The sequence below is a fragment of the Ovis aries genome, chromosome 1, assembly GCF_016772045.2.
Source record: "Ovis aries strain OAR_USU_Benz2616 breed Rambouillet chromosome 1, ARS-UI_Ramb_v3.0, whole genome shotgun sequence".
NCBI lineage: Eukaryota > Metazoa > Chordata > Mammalia > Artiodactyla > Bovidae > Ovis > Ovis aries.
This window is the reverse complement of record NC_056054.1, coordinates 176894397-176922228: the sequence shown is the minus strand read 5'-3', so window position 1 is coordinate 176922228 and position 27832 is coordinate 176894397. Positions and strand designations below refer to the sequence as shown.

The 27832-nt window shown below is 37.7% G+C and overlaps 1 protein-coding gene across 3 annotated transcripts in view; it reads right to left on the bottom strand.

Moving 5' to 3' along the window:
• The window catches only part of NECTIN3 (nectin cell adhesion molecule 3), a 129288-nt gene that overhangs the window by 87169 nt on the left and 14287 nt on the right, over positions 1 to 27832 (bottom strand). For all 3 annotated transcript variants that reach the window (XM_042231110.2, XM_027979883.3, XM_042231100.2), the window contains exon 2: positions 33 to 374. In XM_042231110.2, coding sequence (XP_042087044.1) covers positions 33 to 374 — 342 coding nt within the window. The remainder of the gene's footprint in view (positions 1 to 32; positions 375 to 27832) is intronic.

Sequence of the window (27832 nt, the reverse complement as noted above, 5' to 3'; positions counted from 1 at the left end):
ACCACCAAAATACACAATTCAAGTACACGTACCTAATACAGTTACAGTTGTAGAGGACTCAGCATTTCCAAGTGGGAATGTAACAGCTTTGCATATGTATTTTCCAGAATCAGAGAATCCTATGTTATGTAGAGTAATTGTTGCATCATTAATTGAATAGTTTTTAAACAAGACTCTTCCCTGATATTCTCCTTGAACAGAGAATCCATGTTGAGGATGATGAACTGCAACAGTCTGTGAACTTTTGCCATGTATCTTCTCCCATGAAATTTGTGTTATAGTTTCATTTACTTCAATTAAACACTTCAACGAAACATTCTTTCCCCATACTGCTGTGACATGTGGCTCCACAATAATTGGTCCAGCTAAGGCACCTAAGGAAAATAGAAAAGCATAATTCTTAAAAATGAATATAAGTTATGCTAACATATGATCAAATTCCCTTCCTTCCTGTTTCCTACACACTCATACAGACACTAATGATTGAGTAAACAGGAAGAACTGAAAAGAGTTAGATGATTCCATGGCTGGATTTAAGACCCAAAGAATGATTCTTAAATAAATCTAATAATCACCAATATGTGTTGCAGTGGATAAAGCACTACACTGGGACAACCAGTAAGCTTAAAAGGAGGTCCTTCCCCAGTCAAGCCACTAGGTAAGGTCCCAGCCCTAGCTGACACCCTGACTGTAGCCTATTGAGAGACTATGAAACAAAGAACTCAGCTCAGTCATGCTTGGATTCCTGACCCAAAGAAACTGACATATAATAAAAGTATGCTATTTTAAAACTATCAAATTTTGTTACTCAGTAACAGATAACCAAATCCTAAAAGTATCTTCCTTTGGAGGGTTTCTCTACCAAAAATCTGTATAAAACACATTGGTAAAGACAGATCAACTGCCAGAAAGCATAAATCAAAAAAAACTATATAAATGTGAAATCAAAATTTTCTATCTCATAGATGAAGAAAACATACAAACAAAAGTTAAAATAAAATCATCAAACTTCACCCTTATGACACTGATTCCTTCCTAAAAGCAATGGGCCAAATATAAATCATTTTACGGAACATAGGACTAACACTCATTAAATACTAAATTCAAGCAAGACACTCTTCACTAACAAGTATATTAGAACAGTTATAGCAAATACATGGGGAGTATCATTTAAAAGATGATTAAGAAAAATGTTTAAACATGTTCAAACAGCTCTAAACAACAATAAAAACTTAATACAATATTATTTCTATGAACTTTTTTTGAAAAAAAAAAAAAAACCCATAAATGAATACATTAAATAGATAAGAAAGTTAACTTTCTTATCCAAGAGATGACTGACAATTCACAGTGATCATATTTAACAGCTATGGAAGAAAAGTTGTCTTTTTTTTTAACCACTCCACAAAAAAAAAAACCAAGTCCAAAAAATGTACTTTCAACCATATAATTACAAAGTTTTTAAAATTTAGTGTAATTAGTATAAAACATGAAAATATTCAAATGTATTTTAGCAAGCTATCATAAGCCTAATACTAAACCTGAAGATACACAAATGAAAAAGCAATTTATAAATATTAAAAATTTCATAATATTATGAAACAACATATAGCTCTGTATTTAAAGAAAGAGACACAATGACTAAGTAGGATATTCAAAAATGTAAGGATTTTTTAGACTATTCATCACACTGAAAGGTCACATGGCTTTCTCATTGGAAGCCAAAAGGATATTTAATAGAATTTAATGTTCATTATCTGGATTTTTAAAAAGTTAACAATTGAAAAAAGAATTCTTAATAATACATTCTTCTAAATAATGAACATCCCAATGCTAAAATTAAAGGGGGGCAGGTTACTAAGGAACGATGAAGACAAGATGGTACACTATCATCATCATTCGACTTAGCATGGAAATTCTCATGCAACGAGACAAGGAAAGGAAACAGGGACGAATAGAAAAAGAACACGCAAAATTATTATCTTGACAATCTATTACTAGAAAAACTGAAGAAGGCCAAGGAAACCACTATTAGAACAAATAAGGTGGCTGCTTGTAAAGAATGCAAACTGTATACAAAATATATATTCAACATGTTATAATATGTGATAATCTTTACAAATTTACTGTAGAAAAAAACAGTATTAGTAAAAATATTAATATTTAAACTACTTAAATAATGTTATAGAGAACCTGCAGACCTGAGCAACTGACCTGCATAATTGGAAGCCATGTCATAGTCATGAGAAGGAAAATGTAATGCTACAGAGATGGCAAATCTCCCCATATTAGCACACAAATTCAATGTAACTGCAATGAAAATCATGACAAACATACACACAACTGCACAGTAAGGAGGGGGTTGATACTGAAGTAAAAATAATAAAAACCTTAGTATCTTAAAGCAACTTAAAATATATAAACACATCAACATATATAATGGCATATGGTATGTAATATGTTCTACAAGTGTAAATAATGAATTAGTGAAGACATTCTGAAAGGACAAGAGCTAAATATTTGGAAACAGAGATCCCTGCTTTACATTAAACACACATACACACACAAAACCAGATGGACTGAAGATCTAAATGCAAAAATTTAGTCACATATGCCATATATACTGACAATAATTTTTTGTATGTTCTGGAAAATAAACATTAGTTACTGTAAGGAGTGAAATTACTAAAGATTAAAGAAAGAAAGTAACATTTAGTTGTTACTTTGTGTTCTTCTTTGATGTCAGAATCACTTACAATAAGTAATGTTCATAATAAGAGCAAATAAACATATTCATCCTCCTCAGGTAGAGATATAGAAGGCACAGGATAAAGAAGTATTATGGAATGAATGTTTGTGTCCCTCCAAAATATATATATTGGATACTAACTGGAGGTGGGGCCTCTTGTGATAATGACATTTATATGAGGGCAGGCCCACATGCTGGCAGATAAAAGAGCTCTCTCTTCCTCTCCACCCTGACAAAGCAAGAAGGTGACTGTCTACAAGTCAGGAAACGGTCCTCAACAGGAACTGAATCTGCTTACACCTTGATCTTGGATTTAACAAACTCTAGAACTTTGAGACGTAAATGTCAGATATTTAAGTCAACCAGTTTTTTATAGCACGCTCACCTGACAAAAACATCAAAATAAACTGGAAAGGATAGCGCTAATGATATCTCCTTACAGCCTTAAGAATAATGGCTTATGGGGTAGCAATGTTCACACCAGACAGAACAGAATTTAAAACAAATTCTACAACAAAAGACAGAGAGGATATCATATAATAATAAAAGGGTCAATCCAAGAAGCAGATATAACATTGGTAAACATATACGCACCTAATAGAGATCTCTTCAAGAAAATTAGAAATACCAAGGAAACATTTCATGCAAAGATGGGCTCAATAAAGGACAGAAATGGTATGGACCTAACAGAAGCAGAAGATATTAAGAAGAGGTGGCAAGAATACACAGAAGAACTGTACAAAAAAGATCTTCATGACCCAGATAATCACGAAGGTGTGATCACTCACACTCACCTAGAGCCAGACATCCTGAAACGTAAAGTCAGGTGGGCCTTAGAAAGCATCACTACGAACAAAGCTAGTGGAGGTGATGGAATTCCAGTGGAGCTATTTCAAAATCCTAAAAGATGATGCTGTGAAAGTGCTGCACTCAATATGCCAGCACATTTGGAAAACTGAGCAGTGGCCACAGGACTGGAAAAGGTCAGTTTTCATTCCAATCCCAAAGAACGGCAATGCCAAAAAAATGCTCAAACTACCACACAATTGCACTCATCTCACACACTAGTAAAGTAATGCTCAAAATTCTCCAAGCCAGGCTTCAGCAATACGTGAACCGTGAACTTCCTGATGTTCAAGCTCGATTTAGAAAAGGCAGAGGAACCAGAGATCAAATTGCCAACATCCACTGGATCATGGAAAAAGCAAGAGAGTTCCAGAAAACCATCTATTTCTGTTTTATTGAATATGCCAAAGCCTTTGACTGTGTGGATCACAATAAACTGTGAAAGAGATGGGAATACCAGACCACCCGACCTGCCTCTTGAGAGATCTGTATGCAGATCAGGAAGCAATAGTTAGAACTGGACATGCAACAACACACTAGTTCCAAATAGGAAAAGGAGTATGTCAAGGCTGTATATTGTCACCCTGCTTATTTAACTTATATGCAGAGTACATCATGAGAAATGCTGGGCTGGAGGGAAGCACAAGCTGGAATCAAGATTGCCAGGAGAAATATCAATAACCTCAGATATGCAGATGACACCACCCTATGGCAGAAGTGAAGAATTAAAGAGCCTCTTGATGAAAGTGAAAGAGGAGAGTGAAAAAGTTGGCTTAAAGCTCAACATTCAGAAAACTAAGATCATGGCACCAAGTCCCATCACTTCATGGGAAATAGATGGGGAAACAGTGTCAGACTTTATTTTTTTGGGCTCCAAAATCACTGCAGATGGTGACTGCAGCCATGAAATTAAAGACACTTGCTCCTTGGAAGGAAAGATATGACCAACCTAGATAGCATATTAAAAAGCAAAGACATTACTTTGCCAACAAAGGTCCATCTAGCCAAGGCTATGGTTTTTCCAGTAGTCATGTATGGATGTGAGAGTTAGATTATAAAGAAAGCTGAGCGCTGAAGAATTGATGCTTTTGAACTGTGGTGCTGGAGAAGACTGTTTGGAGTCCCTTGGACTGCAAGGAGATCCAACCAGTCCATTCTAAAGGAGATCAGTCCTGGGTGTTCACTGGAGGGACTGATGTTGAAGCTGAAACTTCAATACTTTGGCCACCTGACATGGAGAGCTGACTCATTTGAAAAGACGCTGATGCTGGGAAAGATGAAGGCTGGAAGAGAAAGGGACGACAGAGAATGAGGTCGTTGGATGGCATCACCAACACAATGGACTTGGGTTTGGGTGGACTCCGGGAGTTGGTGATGGACAGGGAGGCCTGGCGTGCTGTGGTTCATCGGGTTGCAAAGAGTCGGACATGACTGAGTGACTGAACTGAATTGAATAGACGAGTACCTAAATATATAAAGCAAATAATAATAGACATAAAGGAAAGAATTGACAACAATATGGTAACAGTAGCGGACTATAATGCTCTACTTATATCAGTGGATAAATCATCCAGATAGAAAACCAATAAGGAAACAGTGGTATTAAATGACAGACAAGATGGACTTAATAAATATGTACAGAATAGATATCTCATCCAAAGCAGCAAAATACATATTCTTTTAAAATGCACATAGAACTTTCTCCAGGACAGGTCACATGCTAGGCCATGATCAAGAAGTACTCCACAATGGAAGGATGGTCCAATATCTGCACATCAATCAGCGTGATACAGCATATTAAGAAAACAAAGGATAAAAAGCACATGGTCATCTCAATAGACACAAAAAATACATTTGAAAGAATTTAACATCTATTTACGATCAACTCTCGACAAATTTGGTACAGAGGAAACTATCCCAACATAATAAAGGACATTTATGACAAATCCCAGTAATCATGTATGGATGTGAAAGGTGGACCATTAAGAAAGCTAAGTGACAAAGAATTGATGCTTTTGAACTGTGGTGTCAGAGAAGACTCCTGAGAGTTCTTTGGACTGCAAGGAAATCAAACCAGTCAATCCTAAAGGCAATCAACCCTGAATGTTCATTGGAAGGACTCATGCTGAAGTAGAAGCTTCAATACTCTGGTTATCTGATGCAAAAAGCCAACTCATTAGAAAAAGACCCTGATTCTGGGAAAGACTGAGGGCAGGAGAACAGGGTGACAGAGGACAACATGGTTGGATGGCATCACCGACTCAATGGACATGACTTTGAGCAAACTCCAGGAGATGGTGAAGCCTGGGGCACAATGGAGGAAGCCTGGCATGCTGCAGTCCATGTGGTCGCAAAGAGTCAGGGACACAATTAACTGAATACGACAATGACAAATCCACAGCTATTATTATACTCAGTGGTGAAAAGCTAAAAAGCTTATCCTTTAAGATCAGATAAAACAAGCATGCCCACTCTTGCCACTTCTGTTTAACAAAATAATGAAAGTCCCAGCCACAGCAATCAGACAAGAAATAAAGGCATGTCATTTGGAAGGGAGTAAGTAAAACTGTCATTGTAGATGACACGCTACTACTAAAGTCTTCATCAAAAAAAAAGAGAGAGAGAAGTAATATGTAGATTCAGTGACATTACAGGCTACAAAATCAATATACAAAAGTGTGGATTTCAGACTTCCCAGCAGCCGAGTAGTTAAGACTCCAAGCTTTCACTGCAGGGTACATGGGTTCAATTCCTGGTCAGGGAAATACGATCCCACATGCCATATGCATGGCAAAACACAATAAAACAAAACCTGGTGGATTTCTATAAACAGTGGCAAATCAATAGAAATTAAGACAATTCTATTTACACACAACTGCACTGAAAAGAGTACCTAGGAAAAAATTTAACGAAGGTAAAAGACCTCTATGTTGAAAGCTATACTACACTGATCAAAGAAATTGAAAAAGACACAAATAAATGGAAAGATATCTCATGTTCGTGGATTGTTAAAATACCCATACTACTCAAAGCAATCTACAGGCTCAAAGTAATCCCATCAAAATTCCAGTGGCACACTTCATAAAACTATAACAAATAACCTTAAAGTTCATATGAAACCACAAAAGAACTCTAACACCCTAAGCAATCTTTAAAAAATTTGGAGGCATCACACTCCTTGCCTTCAGACTATACTACAAAGCTACAATAATCAGAAAAGTATGGTACTGGTATAAAAAATAGACACATGCTCAATGGAACAAAATAGAGTCCAGAAACAAATCCATATATATACACTCAAGCCAGATTAAAGACCTAAATGTAAGACCTGAAAACTTGTAAGACTCCCATAAAAAAGCATGGGCAATACTCTTTGAAATTACTCTCAGCAATATGTTTTTTGGATCTGTCTCCTCAAGGAAGGGAAACAAAAGCAAAAATAAACAAATGGACCAAATCACACTTAAAAGCTTTTTCATAGTAAAAGAAATCATCAACAACATGAAAAGACAACCTATTGAATGGAGAAAGATATCTGTAAGTGATATGTCCAATAAGGGATTACTATCCAAACTACACAAAGAACTAATGGAACTCAATATCAAAAGACTACACAACCCGATTTAAAAAATGGGCAGAAGACCTGGATATGCATTATTCCAAAGAAGGAACAGATGACCAAGAGGCATGGAAAAGATACTCAATATCATTATTATCAAATGCAAACACAAACCACAATGAGGTATCATCTCACACCTGTCAGAATGGCTATCGTCCAGAAGACAAAAAAATAACAAGCATTGGTGAGAATGCGCAGAAAAAGGAAGCTTATGGACAGCTGATGAAAATGTAAATTGGTAGTCACTACAGAAAGCAATATGGAAGTTCCTCAAAATGTTAAAATCAGAGTTACAATATGATCTAGCAATTGCACTCCTGGGTGTTCATCTGAAAAAACAAGAACGCCAATGTGAAAAGATAGATGCATGCCAATATTCAAGCAGTATTAATTTACAATGGCCAAAATAAAGAAACAACCCCTAAAAGATGTAATACAAACATATACACACACACACATAGAATTTTACTCAGTTATTAAAAAATAAAAATAAAACTCTGCATTTGTGACAAAATAGATGGATGGACCTGGAGGGTATAGTGATACAAGACAGAGAAAGACAAATACTGTATGTTTGCTCTATATATGAAGCCCAAAAATTAAAACAGACTCACAGAGAACAAACGCGTGTTTGCCAGATAGGAGAAAGGGGAGGAGAGAGGTGTGATGAGGAGTACAACAGGTGAAGGGATTTAAGAGGTACAAACTACCAGCTACAAAATAAATAAGTTACAAGGATAAAATGTGCAACACAGGGAATATAATCTATATTGAATAATAACTTTGCATAGAGTACATTTTATAAAAATATCAAATCACTATGGTGTATACCTAAACTAGTAAGTCAACTATACTTCAATTTTTAACAAAGAAAAGTTTTTGGAAAAAGAAAGAACCATGGCTTAATGGGGCACTATTACTAAAGAGAATAATACTTGGAAGATTGGAAAAAGAAAAAGTGGATCCAGTAAATCAAAAATACATTTAAAATATTTTACAATATTTAAATGGGGAAAATTACTCTCCACATAACAAAGACAGAAAAACCACCAAGGAAAAAGTTGACAGATTTGACCAATAACAACAAAACACCTCTCTAATAATCAAAGAGCTTGAGCAGATATTGACCAAAAAACTATAAATGGCTATTTTTAATGAGTTCAATTTTACTTATAAACAAATATTAATGTAACTGTCAGGTTTTTCTTTTCCACTTTAATTTCTAGGAACTTACAAGTGATTTTTACTGTCTAATTTTCCTACAGAAACATTCTGAGTATTTTTTGTTTTCTGCAAAAGTAAATCTGGTATAAGTTTTTGTTTATTTCAACCCTTAAATCTTTACACAAGGATTTACATTACCCTGTAAGTACTGATAATTTGGCTCTCCCTTAGATCTGAGTTTCCAACGATATATCTCCTTGTTTGTGTTTCAGTTAGCCAAAGTTAGTTCTTGTTGCTTGCAAACAAAAGTGTCTAATACATTTTCAAACCTAGACTAAACCCAAAAGTTAAAAGCCACTTCTGAAGAAGATTTTCCCCATGGAATCTTAAAACCATGGAGAAACAGATTTTCCATTGTGGTTCTTAGACCAAGGTCAATATTATAATGTTCATTACTTAAGATCTCCCAAACATGGAGCCTACTTCTTCCTTCCACTTTCCCATCTGCAGCTGTGTGTGATTGGAGACCAGAAGAGTACTGGAGAAGCAACTGATTATTACTAAAGATTCTAAACTAATTGAAGTATGTTCCTCATTTATGGTTATGTAAAGTCTACAATATAGAGAGGCTAAGAACAGCAAAGAATTGAATGTATCCTATCTGGCAAGACCCTAACTTTGTCATGTCCTGGCTACTGCACACTCTAGAGGCCAAGGAAAGGCATGATAAGATACGATGCTGTTTCTGCTCTGTATATCGATTTGATACAAACCAAATAAAAAGTTATGTAATTAATTAACTAAACTTATTATCTTTTTAAAGATAAAGAGGATTGCTTTTCCCCTACCTGTGGCTTCCATGAAAACACTACAATCAAGAAAAAAACAACTCTTTGCAATTTTCACGTATTTTTGAATACTCATGTGTATTTGAATTCAGTGAGAATTCAAAGTGCCCACAGGATACAAGCAATTAGGAAATATATATATATATGAACAATAAGCTTCTGACAAAAAGAAAATATAATAACACATGGAACTTATATCGATTTTTTAAAAACAAAAAGACTTGAGATTTATAATAGGGATCACATTAAACTGATTGAAATGCAAGTATGAATAAAGTGGCAACTATCTAAGAAATGAACCAAGAAGTAAAAGTCACCACAAATCTATCTTTAAAACTATCTTTTTTGATATTTTAATATTATCTTTTACCACATTTCACTTTTCAACCTACAAAAAATGTTATGCATCTTGGATATTTTAGTTCTGGGATCTTCCAAATGTTAGATCTATAAAATAAGTATAAGCAAATATACAAATGAAACATTTATTGATTGTACTGTGTCCAACTATAAACATCTCCAAATTATCTCTAGTATGGATTCTTTCAGACTTCTCAGAAATTAGAATTACTTCTTCAAAGCAACAACTGAAATAACTAGGTATTTTCAAGAGACTAGCAAAATCAGACCATCTAGGTATCTTCAGTCAGTTTAGCACACTTAACATTTGAGAGGGGGACTTCCCTGGAGTTAAGGTTAAGCGGTTAAGAATTCACCCTGCCATGCAGGGCATGTGGGTTCGACCTCTAGTGGGAGAACTAAGATCCCACATGCCAAGGGACAACTAAGACTATGAGTCACAACTACTCAGACCACGTGCCACAACTATTACAGAAGTCTGCACACTGCAACTAGAGAAGCCCCTGCACCAGACGAAAGACCCCCACATGCCACAATTAAGACTCAAATACATATTTTTTAAAGCATTTAGATAAATTTTACACCAAATACATTCAACAATTAGTCTGAATTAGTCTGTTTAACTGATAAGTGGTTTGACATGTCAACTTCAAAAATGTAAGCAAAGTCTTAACAACAGCCCCAAACACTCAGAAATAAGCACAGAGTAGTAGAGCCAAGTGACTAACAAAATGTGAGAACTATATTATAAACAAAATGTGAGAAATATATAATATTATATATTCTAACTCAAATACTATTAGAATATAAAAGAATCTCTAACTTTGGGATCATAGGAGATCCTATATTCTAAGGAAAAACCTGGATCACATATCAAAAATGGCTGAGAGAATTTAAGACATTGATGTATTAGTATGTATTAAGTATGTACTTTGTTTGCAGACACTGTCACTGTTCTAGGTGCTGGGAATAGTACCAAACAGGTAAGATACCCCAGTCCTTACGGGGTTTACAATCTAACTGGAAAGACATAATTAACAGGAAAACAAATAGATGCCAGAAAGTAAGAACTATGGAGGAAAATAAAGGAAGGTAAAAGGTACAGTTATTACTTTAGGATAGCGCCACAGCTTTCTGATCAGAGTGACAAAAGATCTTTTTAAAATAATATTGGAACAAAGATTTGAAAAAGGTGAAAGAGTGAGAAAAAAGAACCTTGCGGTGTCCCTACAGTGAAGCAAGAGAAAGAATGGCAGGAAATGAGGCCACAGCAATAGCAGGGGACCAGGCTATACGACTGTATGACCTGGCTTTTACTAATCCTGGTAAACTGTATGACCTGGCTTTTATTAATCCTGGTAAACTGAAAAACGACTAGAAAAGTTTTTAGCAGAAACATGACACACTCTGATCTACCTTTTAAAGGGACAAGGATCCCAGGTAAGAATACATTTTGTTAAAGAAGGAGAGAGAAGATGGGGTTTGGAGTACTGTAACCAAAATGGTTCACTGATGCAATGGACATGAATTTGGGCAAACTTGGGGAGATGGTGAGGGACAGGGAGGCCTGGTGTGCTGCAGTCCATGGGTTTGCCAAGAGTCAGACATGACTGGGTGACTGAACAACAACAACCAAAGTGGTAGTGTTAAGCAGTAGTCAGATTCTGGATACTGTATTTTGAAAGCAGAGCAAATGGGATTTTTTGGTGATGGAACCAAATATCAGGTCTAAGATACACAGAGAAGCCAAAATTATTCCAATGTTATGGCCTGAATAAGTGAGATGATGGACTTGGCTTTTTACCAAAGTGAGAACTAGGGAGTATTTTTAAGGATTAGACTGCAGAAGTGCAGCTTTTAAGTTTGTGATACCTATCTCACAACCAAACAGACAAGATTTATAAACAGCTGGATACATAAAAGTATGCTGTTCTGGAGAAACTGATGGACTGACTGAAGATGTAAATTCAGAGTAATCAACCCATAAAAGGTATATAAAGTCATGAGACTGGATGAAACCACTACAGAGTATTTAACACAAAGGCTACGCACTCATGGTGCATTCAAATATTTACCGGTCTGGAAGTTGAACAGAACTCAAAAGAGAAGATGGCAAAAGCACGGCCAGGGAAGAAGGAGGAGGACCAAAAGGTATACCCTGCACAAGAAGCAGAGCATTTATACCAAGAGAGAGCGACCAATTACCCCAAATGCTGTGGAGGCCAAAAATGAGGACTAATAAGTAACCAATGAATTTAGCTACTGTCTTACTGAATGGTGAGGATAAAATAAAGGCCTGATGGGACTAGATTTGTAATACTGAAGAGTATAGATACTTCTGAGTCTAGTCAAGGAAGAGTGACAAGATTTACCCTCAGGCTTGAAACAACCGTAATGATTCCAGAGAGACAGTAAACATACCAGTGAGCCTGATGATTAGCCTCAGCTTACCACTCATAGTGAATTCCAGGGCTAACACTAGAGAGAGAGAGAAACCCTACACAGCCAGGCAGTGTCTCTGAGTTCTACCCAACCTAACAGATTCTAGCCAGTACAATCTGGCCAGAAAACAAAACTTATCTGGATTAGGAAAAAGTAAAACTGTCTTTATTTGCAGAAAATACAATTTTCTATTTATAAAATATCTGATGGAATCTATTAAAAAGCTACTATAACAAGGGTGATTAGCAAAGACAGTACAGTAGCTATACAGGATCTGACATCAATACACAAAAATTTACTGTATTTTTACGTATCAGCAATGAGAAACTGGGAAAAAATTTTAAACATTGCTGTTTAGCATTTAAAAAAAAGATATGCTAGGGAGAAATTTGACAAAAGCTGTAAAACACTGGTACAGTTAAAACTGAAAAATTGGAAAATTAAAGACCTAAATAAAAGTAAAGGCATACTTGCTCAGAGGTTAGAAGATTCAATGTTCTTAAAACATTATCTAAATTGATTTACAGATTCAATACAATCCCAATCAAAAGCCAATATAGATTTTTGGATCGCGGACATTCTGAATGGTGTGAAATGGTACCTCATTGTGGTTTTGATTTGCATTTCTCTGGAGAGGGTGTGGAGAAAAGGGAACCCTCCTACACTGTTGGTGGGAATGCAAACTAGTACAGCCACTATGGAAAACAGTGTGGAGATTCCTTAAAAAACTGCAAATAGAACTGCCTTATGACCCAGCAATCCCACTGGGGAAACCAGAGGAAACACACCGAGGAAACCAGAATTGAAAGAGACACATGTACCCCAATGTTCATCGCAGCATTGTTTATAAAAGCCAGGACATGGAAACAACGTAGACGTCCATCAGCAGATGAATGGATAAGAAAACTGTGGTACATATACACAATGGAGTATTACTCAGCCGTTAAAAAGAATACATTTGAATCAGTTCTGATGAGATGGATGAAACTGGAGCCGATTATACAGAGTGAAGTAAGCCAGAAAGAAAAACACCAATACAGTATACTAACACATATATATGGAATTTAGAAAGATGGCAATGATGACCCTGTATGCAAGACAACAAAAAAGACACGGATGTATATAGCAGACTTTGGGACTCAGAGGGAGAGGGAGAGGGTGGGATGATTTGGGAGAATGGCATTGAAACATGTATACTATCATGTAAGAATCGAATCACCAGTCTATGTCCGATGCAGGATACAGCATGCTTGGGGCTGGTGCACGGGGATGACTCAGAGGGATGTTGTGGGGAGGGAGGTGGGAGGGGGGTTCATGTTTGGGATCACACGTACACCCGTGGTGGATTCATGTCAATGTATGGCAAAACCAATACAGTATTGTAAAAGTAAAATAAAGTAAAAATAAAAATTGAAAAAAAAAAGCCAATATACCCTTTTATGAAAAACTAACAGGCTACTGCTAAAGTTAATATAGAAACGCAAATGTAAATTTTTGTGACTCTGCCTTCATTTCAGTTCAGTCCAGTCACTCAGTCGTGTCCAACTCTTTGCAACCCCATGAATCACAGCACGCCAGGCCTCCCTGTCCATCACCAACTCCTGGAGTTCACTCAGACTCACGTCCATCGAGTCAGTGATGCCATCCAGCCATTTCATCCTCTGTCGTCCCCTTCTCCTCCGGCCCCCAATCCCTCCCAGCATCAGAGGCTTTTCCAATGAGTCAACTCTTCGCATGAGGTGGCCAAAGTACTAGAATTTCAGTTTTAGCATCATTCCTTCCAAAGAACACCCAGGACTGATCTCCTTTAGAATGGACTGGTTGGATCTCCTTGGAGTCCAAGGGACTCTCAAGAGTCTTCTCCAACACCACAGTTCAAAAGCATCAATTCTTCGGCGCTCAGCTTTCTTCACAGTCCAACTCTCACATCCATACACGACTACTGGAAAAACCATAGCCTCGACTAGATGGACCTTTGTTGGCAAAGTAACATCTCTGCTTTTGAAAATGCTATGTAGGTTGGTCATAACTTTCCTTCCAAGGAGTAAGCGTCTTTTAATTTCACTCTGCCTTGGCAACTATTTTCTTAGATATGTAATTACACAATCAGTAGATTTCATCAAAATTTAAATTTTCAGAAGACACTTCTTAAGACAAATCACTTAATGGGAAAATGTCTTCTGCAAATTATATCTGATAAAGGATTTATAGCTGATAAAGAACTTAAATCCAAATATATAAAGAACCCTCAAAATTCCATAAACAGAAAACGAATAGGTCAGTAAAGAATGGACAAAAGAATAGAACAGACACATCACCAAACAGCACATGAAAAGATGTCCAACATCATCAGGCAAATGCAACTAAGGCCACAATAAGATACCACTACACATCAGAGTAGACAAATCAAAAATGTTGACACCACCAAGTGCTGGAGAGAATGTGGAAATACAAATTCTCCTACACTGCTGTTTGAATTATAAAGTGGGAAAACCTCACTGGCAGTTTCTTAAGTGTATAAGCACTGTATCATTCAGCAACTTTACTCCATTATCTTTACTCAGTAGAAAAAATGGCATGTATCAATACAAAGACTTATACACAAATGTTCATACAGCTTCATACTTAATAGTCATGAACAGGAAGCACCCCAAATGTCCAGCAATAGATGAATGAATAAAGAAACTGAGAAATATCTGTACAATGAAATACTACTCACCAATAAAAAGGAATATTCAAGTAGGAGAGAAGCTTCTTCAATTTGATAAAAACATTTATCTAGAAAACTTACGGCTAACACGAGAAGCTTCTAGTGAAAAACTAGAAGCTTTCATAAGATCAGGAACAAGGATGTACCCTTTGCCGTACCTTTTCAACATCATACTGGTCTTCCCTGGTGGCTTGGATGGTTAAAAATCTGCCGGCAATGCAGGAGACCTGGGTTCTATCCCTGGGTCGGGAAGATCCCCTAAGGAAGGGAATGGCAACCACCTCAGGCATTCTTGCCTAGAGAATTCCATGGACAGAGGAGCCTGGTGGGCTACAGTCCACGAGGTCCCAAAGAGTCAGACACAACTGAGTGACTGAGTGTTAGTGAGTGACTAACACTTCCACATCACATGATGTAGTAAAAATAAGAAATAAATAATATACTGATTACAAAGGAAGAAATAAAGTATTGATCACAAATGACATGATCATCTATGTAGGAAATCAGAAAGAATCAACAAAAAACTCCTCAAACTAATCAAGCAATTATAGCAAGGCTGTAGGATACACCTGCTTTCCTATATATTAGCAATGAACAAATAGAATTTGAAATGTAAAACAATATTATTTATATCGGCACCCCCAAAGAAAATACTTAGGTATAAATCTAACAAAATATGTATAAGATCTATTTAAAGAAAACTAAATAAAAATATTTATTCTATGTTTATGGGTAGGAAGAGTCAATATTGTCAAGATGTCACTTCTCATCTTGATCTACGGATTCAACACAATCCTTGCTCCCAGCAAACTGCTTTATGGATATTGACAAACTGATTATAAAATGTCTATGGGAAAACAAGACACAGGATTAGTCAACAATACTGAAGAACAAAGTCAGAAGACTGATACCACATGACTTCAAGACTGCCTATAAAGATAGGATAATCAAGACAGCGACATTGGTGAAAGAACAGACAGACTGACAGAACAAAACAGAGCCCAGGAATAGATTCATTTTACTAGGTCAATTGATCTTTAAAAGAAACAAAAGCAATGTAGTACAGCAAAGAGTCTTTTCAACAAGTGATCCTGAAACAACTGAACATTCACATGCAAAAATATGTCAAGACACAGACTTTACACCCTTCACAAAAATTAACTCAAAATCAGTCACAGGATTTTCCCTTGTGGTCCAGTGGTTAAGAATCTGCCATCCAGTACAGGTGACTCAGGGTTCAGTTCCTGGTAGGGGAACTAAGATCCAACATGCCTTGCTGCTGCTGCTGCTGCTGCTGCTGCTGCTGCTGCTGCTGCTAAGTCACTTCAGTCGTGTCCGACTCTGTACGACCCCATGGACTGCAGCCTACCAGGTTCCTCTGTCCATGGGATTTTCCAGGCAAGAGTACTGGAGTGGGTTGCCACTGCCTTCTCCCCCAACATGCCTTAGAGCAAAATAAATTAAAACAAAAGAGCTCACTGTAGTCCTCAACAATTTTTTAAGAGTACAAAAAATGTTCCAGATCAAACAGTTTGAGAACCACTACTAGAAAAATGTATGATTTCAGACTAGTACCAAGAGTCACTCGTACTTATTAATCTTGAATTACAGTGACATCATTCAGTATTCAGCTGCCTAAGTTGATAAATGGAGATGGCAAAGAGTAAAATAATTCAGTTTGGTTCAGAGTTTCACCAGGCTAGCACAATCAGAAGAAAGATGAGCAAGCAGCTGATGGTCAGGCAAATAAATGATTTCAATGGTAAACTACAGACTTTAGTCAAGAAGGAAATAACGATTAAAGGATTATAGAAACCAACGTAGTTAAAGAATTACTATAATAAGTATTAAGTAAAGGGAGGCAGAAAATGGGACAAAGTCAATCTCTTTGAGACTCAGTTTTCATATTTCATGAACACCTTACAGCTGCATATTCCTGAAAACTGTCAGTTTTTTTATATACCATTATTACGATCCCCACATCCTATTTCCCACGCACTCCCAAAAGATGCATGTGGATGTCCAGTTGTTCCAGGATCACTTGTTGAAAAGACTCTCTTTGCTCCGTTACATTGCCTTTGTTTCTTTTAAAGATCAACTGACCTACTTAAATGAATCTATACCTGGGCTCTCTGTGAGGTACATAGGTAATTTTTTTTCCATATGAGATTGAGAACCAAAAAAGTTAAGACTTACCACAGGTCATATAAATAAAAAGAGACAGTGCCTTTTGCAATAGTCCAGAGAATCAGAGAAAGCTTTGCAAAAGGTGGCATTTAAGCTGTTAGTGCTTCCCTGATAGCTCAGTTGATTAAAACATCCACTAGCAATGCAGGAGGCCCCAGTTCGATTCCTGAGTCAGGAAGATCCACTGGAGAAGGCATAGGCTACCAACTCCAGTGTTCTTGGGCTTCCCTTGTGGCTCAGCTGGCAAAGAATCCGCCTGCAATGCAGGAGACCTGGGTTTGATCCCTGAGTTGGGAAGATCCCCTGGAGAAGGGAAAGGTTACCTATTTCAGCATTCCGGCCTGGAGAATTCCATGGACTGTACAGTAGAGTCCATGGGTTTGCAAAGAGTCAGGTATCACTGCGGGACTTTCACTTTACTGTTATTCCAACCATAAAACTTACAATCAACAGTAAACAATGTTCAACCAATGGAATTGTTTTTTAACAATACTGACGAATTTACTTCTGGTCCTTAAATTTACTTTAACCTAACTGTAAGTGATACATAAAAACCTTAATAATCTGAAAATCTCAAACTTACTTTCAAAAGAAGCATCTCTAAGTAAGTATATGGAGCTTATGGTTGAGTAGTGTAATACTTTGTGAATCAGAATCAAAGTTGTGAATGTTAAAAGGATGGAATAAAATAGAACTTTGGAGCCTGAGTAACCTATATTCAAGAACACACTGATCTCTAAATTATTACCACTGTGACCCTGGGTACTTCAATACCTTGTTTTATTACCTATAAAACATGACTATCATCACATAATTAACAAGGTTTTAGTAAAATTTTAAAGAAAAAACTAAGTGGAACTGCCTTAGTGATACAGTGGTTAAGACCCTGAGCTTCCAACGCAGGGGCCCTGGTTCCATCCCTAGTCAGGGAACCAAGATCCAACACACTGCAACTGAGTCCACTTGCTGCAACTACTGAGCCCACGAGCCACAACTGGAGAAGTCCACATGTTGCAACAAGGAGCCTAGGCGCTGCAAGGAAGACACATCACAGCCGAAATAAACTAAAAAACCATGGAGCACGCAGTCAGTCAGTTCAGTTCAGTCACTCAGTCGGGTCCGACTCTTTAAAGCTCCATGAACCGCAGCACGCCAGGCCTCCCTGTCCATCACCAACTCCCAGAGTTTACTCAAACTCATATCCATTGAGTCAGTGATGCCATCCAACCATCTCATCCTCTGTCATCACCTTCTCCTCCTGCCTTCAATCTTTTCCAGCATCAGGGTCTTTTCAAATGAGTCAGTTCTTCACATCAGGTGGCCAAAGTATTGGAGTTTGAGCTTCAGCATCAGTCCTTCCAATGAATATTCAGGACTGATTTCCTTTAGGATGAACTGGTTAGATCTCCTTGCACTTCAAGGGACTCTCAAGAGTCTTCTCCGACATCACAGTTCAAAAGGATCAATTCTTCCACCCTCAGCTTTCTTTATAGTCTAACTCTCACATCGATACATGACCACTGGAAAAACCATAGCTTTGACTAGACGGACCTTTGTTGGCAAAGTAATGTCTCTGCTTTTTAATATGCTGCCTAGGTTGCTCATACCTTTTCTCCCAAGGAGTAAGCTTCTTTTAATTTCATGGCTGCAGTCACAATCTGTAGTGATTTTGGAGCCCCCCCAAAATAAAGTCTGTCACTGTTTCCACTGCTTCCCCATCTATTTCCCATGAAGTGATGGGACCAGATGTCATGATCTTCGTTTTCTGAATGTTGAGTTTTCAGGCAACTTTTTAACTCTCCTCTTTCACTTTCATCAAGAGGCTCTTAAGTTCTTCTTCCCTTTCGGCTATAAGGGTGGTATCATCTGCATATCTGAGATTATTGATATTTCTCCCAGCAATCTTGATTCCAGCTTGTGCTTCATCCAGCCCAGCGTGTCTCATGATGTACTCTGCACAGAAGTTAAATAAGCAGGGTGACAATATACAGCTTGACTTATTCCTTTTCCTATTTGGAATCAGTCTGTTGTTCCATGGTCCACTTCTAACTGATGCTTCCTGACCTGCAAACAGATTTCTCAAGAGGCAGGTCAGGCGGTCTGCTATTCCGATCTCTTGAAGAATTTTCCAGTTTGTTGTGGCCCACACTGTCAAAGGCTTTGGCGTAGTCAATAAAACAGAAGTAGATGTTTTTCTGAACGGTCTTGCTTTTTTGATGATCCAGCGGATGTTGGCAATTTGATCTCTGCTTCCTCTGCCTTTTCTAAAACCAGCTTGAACATCTGGAAGTTCACGGTTCACATACTGCTGACACCTTGTTTGGAGAATTTTGAGCATTACTTTGCTAGAGCGTGAGATGAGTACAATTGTGCGGTAGTTTGAGCATTCTTTGGCATTGCCTTTCTTTGGGACTGGAATGAAAACTGACCTTTTCCAGTCCTGTGGCCACTGCTCAGTTTTCCAAATGTGCTGGCATACTGAGTGTGGCACTTTCACAGCATTAGCTTTTAGGATTTGAAAGAGCTCAACTGGCATTCCATTACCTCCACTTTGTTTGTAGTGATGCTTCCTAAGGCTGACTTGGCTTCACATCTAGGATGTCTGGCTCTAGGTGTGTGATCACACCATCATGATCACCTGGGTCATGAAGATCTTCTTTGTACAGTTCTTCTGTGTATTCTTGCCACCTCTTCTTAATATCTTCTGCTTCTGTTAGGTCCATACCATTTCTGTCCTTTATCGAGCCCATCTTTGCATGAAATGTTCCCTTGGTATCTCTAATTTTCTTGAAGAGATCTCTAATCTTTCCCATTCTATTGCTTTTCCATATTAGCTCACTTACTTTTTCACTTATTACAACCTAGACTTGTAATATCTAAGCACTTGCCCCGGTGTTTTTCATTTACAGCAGCCCTGCAAAATGTTAATTCTGGATCAGTTCACCTGTACAAATTCTTTATGATTATTTCTCAGGTACTAGTGGGACATGGGGAGAAAAAAATCATATAACCATGCAGATTGGTGCCACTGTTAATCAGGCTTTAGCTTCATGGAGCATGTACTAACTAAACCAAACGAATTGTTAGAAACACTGTCTAAGGTCCAACTGAAGCTAAACCAAAAGAATTGTTAGAAAAACTGTCTAAGGTCCAACTGAAGCTAAAGCCTGATTAACAGTGGCACCAATCTGCATGGTTATATGATTTTTTTTTCTCCCCATGTCCCACTAGTACCTGAGAAATAAGCATAGAGAATTTGTACAGCTGAACTGATTCAGAATTAACATTTTGCAAGGCTGCTATAAACGAAAAACACCAGGGCAAGTGCTTAGATATTACAAGTCTAGGTTGTAATAAGTGAAAAAGTAAGTGAGCTAATATGGAAAATCTACAAATATGTATGGCACGTGGTAAGAGCTCAAATATGTACTGCATTTCATTCACTCCATATTAAGTACTAAGTACTATAACGTGGGCTTCCCTCGTAGCTCAGACGTTAAAGAATCTGCCTGCAATGCAGGAGACCTGGGTTCAGTTTCTGGGTTGGGAAGATCCCCTGGAGGAGGGCATGACAACCCACTCCAGTATTCTTGCCTAGAGAATCCCCAGGGACAGAAGAGCCTGGTGGGCTGCAATGCACGGGGTTGCAAAGAGCTGGACACAACTAAGCAACTAAGAACATTATAACACAGAACATAACACAGCCTGAGACTTCCAGGAGCTGAGAATCTAGAATAGAAAATAAGACATGCGAGGCAATGGATGTGCGGTAAAGTGATCATCTTTTAGAGTGAAAAGAAGTGGAGGAGTATTATTGTTGACTATGCCAGAAATATAGCTGTAAGCCTAGACATTCGAAGGCAAACTGGGCTATATCATCTTTATGAAAGTCACCATAATTAAGGGTGAAAAAGAGACCTGGGAGAAGGAATGAGAGAAGCGTGTAGAGGAGAAAAGTTGAAACATTTTCTTCAGCCAAGCCCAAACTGGTGATTACTAATTTTACTTGGTAATATGTGGAAATGCAGTAGAACTTGAGCTAGATCTTATTTAGGCAAGGTAGAGTTTTTCTAAAGGTTGAGTTTTTCCAAACAGAGAATGGGTACTATAGGAAGAAGGATGAAAGCAAAGAGATTGACAGAAACAGAAAATACACGGAAAGTTTGGACAAGTAAGAAAAATCTAAAGTACTGGTAACAAATAACAGTGATGAAATCAGAAAGACAAATTCTTAATTCAATTTCTTTGCACATCCATTTTTTTCGCTAACACTTATTTAACACTTACCAATATAGACCAAGGTTTATGCTGAGAAAGGACAGGAAGAGGCACATTCCATGCCCTTCAGGAGCTTAAAATCAAATCAGGGAAATTGTAAATAAGAGGGAAAAAAATAAGTAATAGTGAAAAGTAAAAATACAAGAAGCCAAAAAATTAGCTAGAAAAATTCATGTAGCAGAAGTTCATATATTATAGTGGAAAAAAATATAGCACAGATGAAGAAAGTAAATAGGAGATGTTCACCTGTGAATGTGACCTTATTTAGAAAACATACAGGCTCAATTTGCATATATATGAGAAATACTAAAAATCAATAATCTAACCAGCCATTAAAAAAATAATAATAAACCATCCCAAAATTATAGAAGAAAATACAGAACAGATAATAATGAAACAGAAAACAAACATAGGGACTTTCCTGATGGTCCAGGGTTAAAACTCCATGCTTCCAATGCAGGGGGCTTGGGTTCAATCCCTGATTGAGGAATTAAGATACCCCATGCCATGTGGTATGGGCCAAAATTTTTTTATAAAAGGGAAACAGAGAGCTTGGACAATGAGTCAAAGATAGATTCTTTGAAAAGTTGAATAAAACTAATTAACTCCTGGCAAGACTGATCCAGTAAACAGAAAAAAAAAAAATAAACCTGAGGAATGAGAAAGGGGGGCATTACTATTAGATACTCCAGGCAGTAAAAAGTTAGTTAAAAAAACTTAACAACTTGAGGTCAACAGATTGCAAGCAGGAAACTGACAAATTCCTATAAAAATGCAATGTGCCAAACCTGATGTAAGAAGAAAATGATTACTTAAAAAGTGAACTGGAACTAAAAATCCTTCCCATAAAAAAATTACTTCCAGTCCAGACAGTTTTACCAACAAATTCTACCAATTGAAAGAAAAAAAAAGTATCAATCTTATTAAACTCTTACACAGAACAGAAAAAGATGCAGCAATTCTCAGTTTTTTTTTGTGTGTGGTCTAGCACGACCTTGCTCAAAACTTTGAAAAAGCATTGTAAGAAAATTACAGGCCAATTCAATTGATATACATAGATAGCAAAGAAAAAACTTAAAAAAAAAAAAGTTGAATCCTGCAATATAGTAAAGGATACATTCATCAAAACCAAACTGGGATTATTCCAGAAACACAAAGATGATTAAACATTTTTTTTAATGTAATTCACAGTATAAAAAAAATCATATGATCATCTCAAAATTAATATAAAGCATTTGATAAAACTGAACTCTATTCATGATAAAAATTCATAGGCAAACTAGGAGTAGAAAGAAAATTTTCAAAACTGATAGAGATTAAAAAAAAAAAAACCTACAGCAAACATCATACTTAATTTTGAAATGTTGAACACTTTTTTACCTCTGAGATAAGGAATGAGACAACGATCTCTGCGGTCACCACTTTAATTCAACATCATAGTGGAGGTCCTAGCCAGTGCAATAAGCAAAGGAAAAGAAAAAAAAAAAAAAGTATAAGGATTGGAGAGAAATAAGGCTTTAATTATTCATAGATGGTATGACTGTATAGATGGAAAATCCAGAAGATTCAACAAAGTATTAGAAATAAATGAAGTTATTTAGCAAGGTCTATAATTTTATATGCCTATAAACAGCAATATTTTAAAATATCATTTATAATAACATCAAAAAATAACTTGAAATCTATAATTAAAATAACTGAAAGTTTATAGTTATACAAGACCTCTACACACAGAAAAAAAACTAGTTTCATGGAAAGAAAGTAAAGAAAATCTCAGAAAATAGATAAATTAGGTTCACTGCATTGGAAGATTTAGTATTATAAAGCTATCAATTTAACCCCACATTAATTCATATAGATTTAATATACTTCCACTAATATCCTTGGAGGTTTTCCGTAAAAACTGATAAACTGCCAATAAAATGTACATGGAAAGGAAAATGACCAAGGTTAACCACAATAAACTTGAACAAGTAGGTTAACTTATTGTACCCAATATAGGATATATTATTATACACTTATAATCAGACACTATGGTATTTATATACAGATAGTAAAATGCACCAATGGAACAAAGAAGAGAATCCAAAGTTAAACCCAGGTATATATGGCTAATTTATTATAAAGGCAGTACTGCAAAGCAGAGGGTCTTTTCCATAAATGGAGATGGTCAAGTGGATAATAACTGAAGAAAATACATGGACCCTACCTCATTAGGGGCTTCCCTGGTGGCTCAGAGGTTAAAGCGTCTGCCACCAAAGCGGGAGACCCGGGTTCGATCCCTGGGTCAGGAAGATCCCCTGGAGAAAGACATGGCAACCCACTCCAGTATTCTTGCCTGGAGAATCCCATGGACTGAGGAGCCTGGTGGGCTGCAGTCCACAGGGTCACAAAGAGTCGGACACGACTGAGTGACTTTACTTACTTACTACCTCATTAACCACAAAAATAAATTCTAGATGTTATCATATTAAAGGCAAAATAATAAAGTTTCTAGGGAAAAATGTTTTCATGATGATATAACAAAGACTCTGCAAAAAAGACACAACTAATTATAAAGAAAAGGATTAGTTTTGACTACATGAATATATATTAAAGTGTCTATCCATAGATGCCATTAATACAGTGAAAAGGTAAGAGTGGGAGAAGATATTTGCAATACACATAACTGATAAATGGTTCACAACTAGAATTCAAAAACAACTTCTACAAATCCATAGATGACAATCCAAATGAATAAAATGGGAAGTGAATGAAAAGGTACTTCACAGGAGGATATTCAAATAGTCCATAATCCTTAGATCTCAGCCATCAGATAAGTATAAACTACAACCACAATATTATATCATTACGCATTAATTGGAATGGATAAAAAAAAAATGAAAAGACACTTACTCTTTGGAAGAAAAGCTATGACAAACCTAGACAGTATATTAAAAAGCAGAGACATCACTTTGCCGACAAAGACCTGCCTAGACAAAACTATGGTTTTTCCAGTAGTTGTGTATGGATGTGAGAGTTGGATCACAAAGAAGGCTGAGTGCCAAAGAACTGATGATTTTGAACTGTGGTGTTGGAGAAGACTCCTGAGAGTCCCTTGGACTGCAAGGAGATCAACAGCAGTCAATCCTAAAGAAAATCAATCCTGAATATTCATTGGAAGGACTGATACTGAAGCTCCAATACTCTGGCGACCTGATGCGAAGAGCCGGCTCATTTGAAAAGACCCTGATGCTGGGAAAGATTAAAGGCAAGAGGACAAGGGGGTGACAGAGGATGAGACGGTTGGATGGCATCACTGACTCAATGGACATGAGTTTGAGCAAGCTCTGGGAGATGGTGAAGGACAGGAAAGCCTGGTGTGCTACAGTCCATGGGGTTACAAAGAGCCAGATAGGAATGCGGGACTGAACAACATGACAAAGGGCTGGTGAGGCAGCAGAGCAACTGAAAAACTCTTAAACACTACGATGGGAAGTTTAAGTTGTAACAAACACTCAGGAAAACCTTTTCAACCAAAACATACACAAAATAAAACAGCAATTCCACCAGCAAAAGAGTGATACAGATGGTCCCCAACTATCGATGATTTCAGTTAAATATTTTTCAACTTTATGGCGGTGTAAAAGCAATATACATTCAGTAGGAAGTGCACTTCAAATTTTGAACTTCTCCTAGGCTACCAATATGTAGGAGGATACTCTCCCACGGTGCTGGGCAGTGAGGGGCAGGTACCAGTCAGTCATGCCATCGCAAGGGTAAACAACGGACACACAACCATTTTTTGAGTATAGTATTCAATAAATTACATGATATGCATTACTTTGTTATAAAACAGGATTTGTGTTAGGCAGCTCAACTACAGGCTAATGGTAAGTGTTCTGAGCATGTTTAAGACAAGCTAGGCTATACAGGGGGCTTGCCAGGTGGTGTGAGCAGTAAAGAATCCACCTGCCAGTGCAGGAGATGCAAGAGACATAGGCTGGATCCCCAGGTCGGGAAGATCCCCTGGGTAGAAAACGTAACCCCACTCCAGTACTCTTACCTGGAAAATTCCATGGGCAGAGGAGCCTGGTGGGCTATAGTCCACAGAGCCACAGAGTCAGATGCAACTGAAGGATGAAACACATGCGCGCGTACACACACACACACAGATATACACACAGGCTAAGCTGTGATGTCTGTTAGGATGCATATATTAAATAAATATTGACATGATATTTTCAACTTATGGGGATATAACCCCATCATAAGTCAAGAAAGATATGTACAGTGATGTTCACAGCAGTGCTATTCATAAAAGCCTCAAAATGAAAATAAACTAGATGTCTACACAACATTAAAAACGATAAATGGTTAATTCTCCAAAATTGGCAAAGAAATAGAAAGTTCAAAAACAGGTAAACTAATTTACGATGTTGAAGTCAGAATTGTGGTTATTACAAAAGAAGAGAGAAGAATTGTGACTGGAAAATAGTGGGAAGGGCTTCCTTGGTGGCTCAAATGGTAAAGAATCCACCTGCAATGTGGAAGAGCTGGGTTCAATCCCGGAGTTCAGAAGATCCCCCAGAGGAGGGCATGGCAACCCGGTCCAGTATTCTTGCCTGGATAATCTCCGTGGACAACGGAGCCTGGCAGGCTACAGTTCGTGGGGTCACAAGGAGTTGGACACAACTGAGTGACTAAGCACAGACTAAGCTCAATAATGGGAAGGGGGCTTCTGAAGTGCTGGTAAAGATTTATTCCTTGACCAGGGTGATGTTTCTGTGGATGTGCTCACTTTGTATTAGTTCTTCAGACTGCATATTTTCCACGTATACTTTCTGTGTGTTTGTATCTCTAATATATGTGTGTATATATATATATACACACACATATAATGCTAACATATTATATTAATATTCATATGTGAGTTTTAGTATTTCCTGAATTAATGTCTCAAGTCTGGTTCAAACAAGCCCATACTTCACATCTTCAAATTCTCTATTTACCTGCCACTCTCACTTGAGCCTCAAATCTCACAATTAACACAGTCAAAACTAAAATCATTACTCCTTTGTTATGGGATGTTATATCTCCCTTTAAAAATATATTAAAACTCTTTAACTCCAAGTACCTGTGAGTGTTACCTTATTTGGAAATAAGATATTTGTAGATAATGGCACCCCACTCCAGTACTCTTGCCTGGAAAATCCCATGGACGGAGGAGCCTGGTAGACTGCAGTCCATGGGGTCGCTAGGAGTTGGACACGACTAAGCAACTTTTGAGTACGTCAAGGCTGTATATTGTCACCCTGCTTATTTAACTTATATGCAGAGTACATCATGAGAAGCGCTGGGCTGGAAGAAGCACAAGCTGGAACCAAGATTGCAGGGAGAAATATCAATAACCTCAGATATGCAGATGACATCACCCTTACAACAGAAAGTGAAGAGGAACTAAAAAGCCTCTTGATGAAAGTGAAAGTGGAGAGTGAAAAAGTTGGCTTAAAGCTCAACATTCAGAAAACGAAGATCATGGCATCTAGTCCCATCACTTCATGGGAAATAGATGGGGAAACAGTGGAAACAGTGTCAGACTTTATTTTGGGGGGCTCCAAAATCACTGCAGATGGTGATTGCAGCCATGAAATTAAAAGACGTTTACTCCTTGGAAGAAAAGTATGACCAACCTAGACAGCATGTTGAAAAGCAAAGACATTACTTTGCCAGCAAAGGTCCATCTAGTCAAGGCTATGGTTTTTCCAGTGGTTATGTATGGATGTGAGAGTTGGACTGTGAAGAAAGCTGAGCACCGAAGAATTGATGCTTTTGAGCTGTGGTGTTGGAGAAGACTCTTGAGAGTCCCTTGGACTGCAAGGAGATCCAACCAGTCCATTCAGAAGGAGATCAACCCTGGGATTTCTTTGGAGGGAATGATGCTGAAGCTGAAACTCCAGTACTTTGGCCACCTCATGCAAAGAGTTGACTCACTGGAAAAGCCCCTGATGCTGGGAGGGATTGGGGGCAGGAGGAGAAGGGGACGACAGAGGATGAAATGGCTGGATGGCATCACTGACTCGAGTCTGAGTGAACTCTGGGAGTTGGTGATGGACAGGGAGGCCTGGCAGGCTGTGATTCATGGGGTCACAGTTGGACATGACTGAGCAACTGAACTGAACTGAACTGAAGCAACTTCACTTTCACTGTTCACTTTCAAGCATTGGAGAAGGAAATGGCAACCCACTCGTGTTCTTGCCTGAAGAATCCCAGGGACGGGGGAGCCTGGTGGGCTGCCTTCTACGGGGTAGCACAGAGTCAGACATGAATGAAGAAACTTAGCAGCAGCAGATGTAATTAAGATGTAAATTAAGCACAGTCACACTGGAGTAGGCTGGGCTTTAGTTCAATATGGCTGCTGTCCTTACAAGAGAAGGAACACACCAGGACAAAAACACAGGGAAAATGGCCTGTGATGACAAAGGCAGTGACTGTAGGAATACAGCTGTAATCCAAGGAATGCCAAGGATTGAAGGCCACCACTGGAAGCTAAGATGAGGCAAGAAAGGATGCTACACCAGAGTTTCAGAGGAACACAGCCCTCCTGACGCCTTGATATCAGACTTCCAGGCTTTAGAACCATGAGAGAA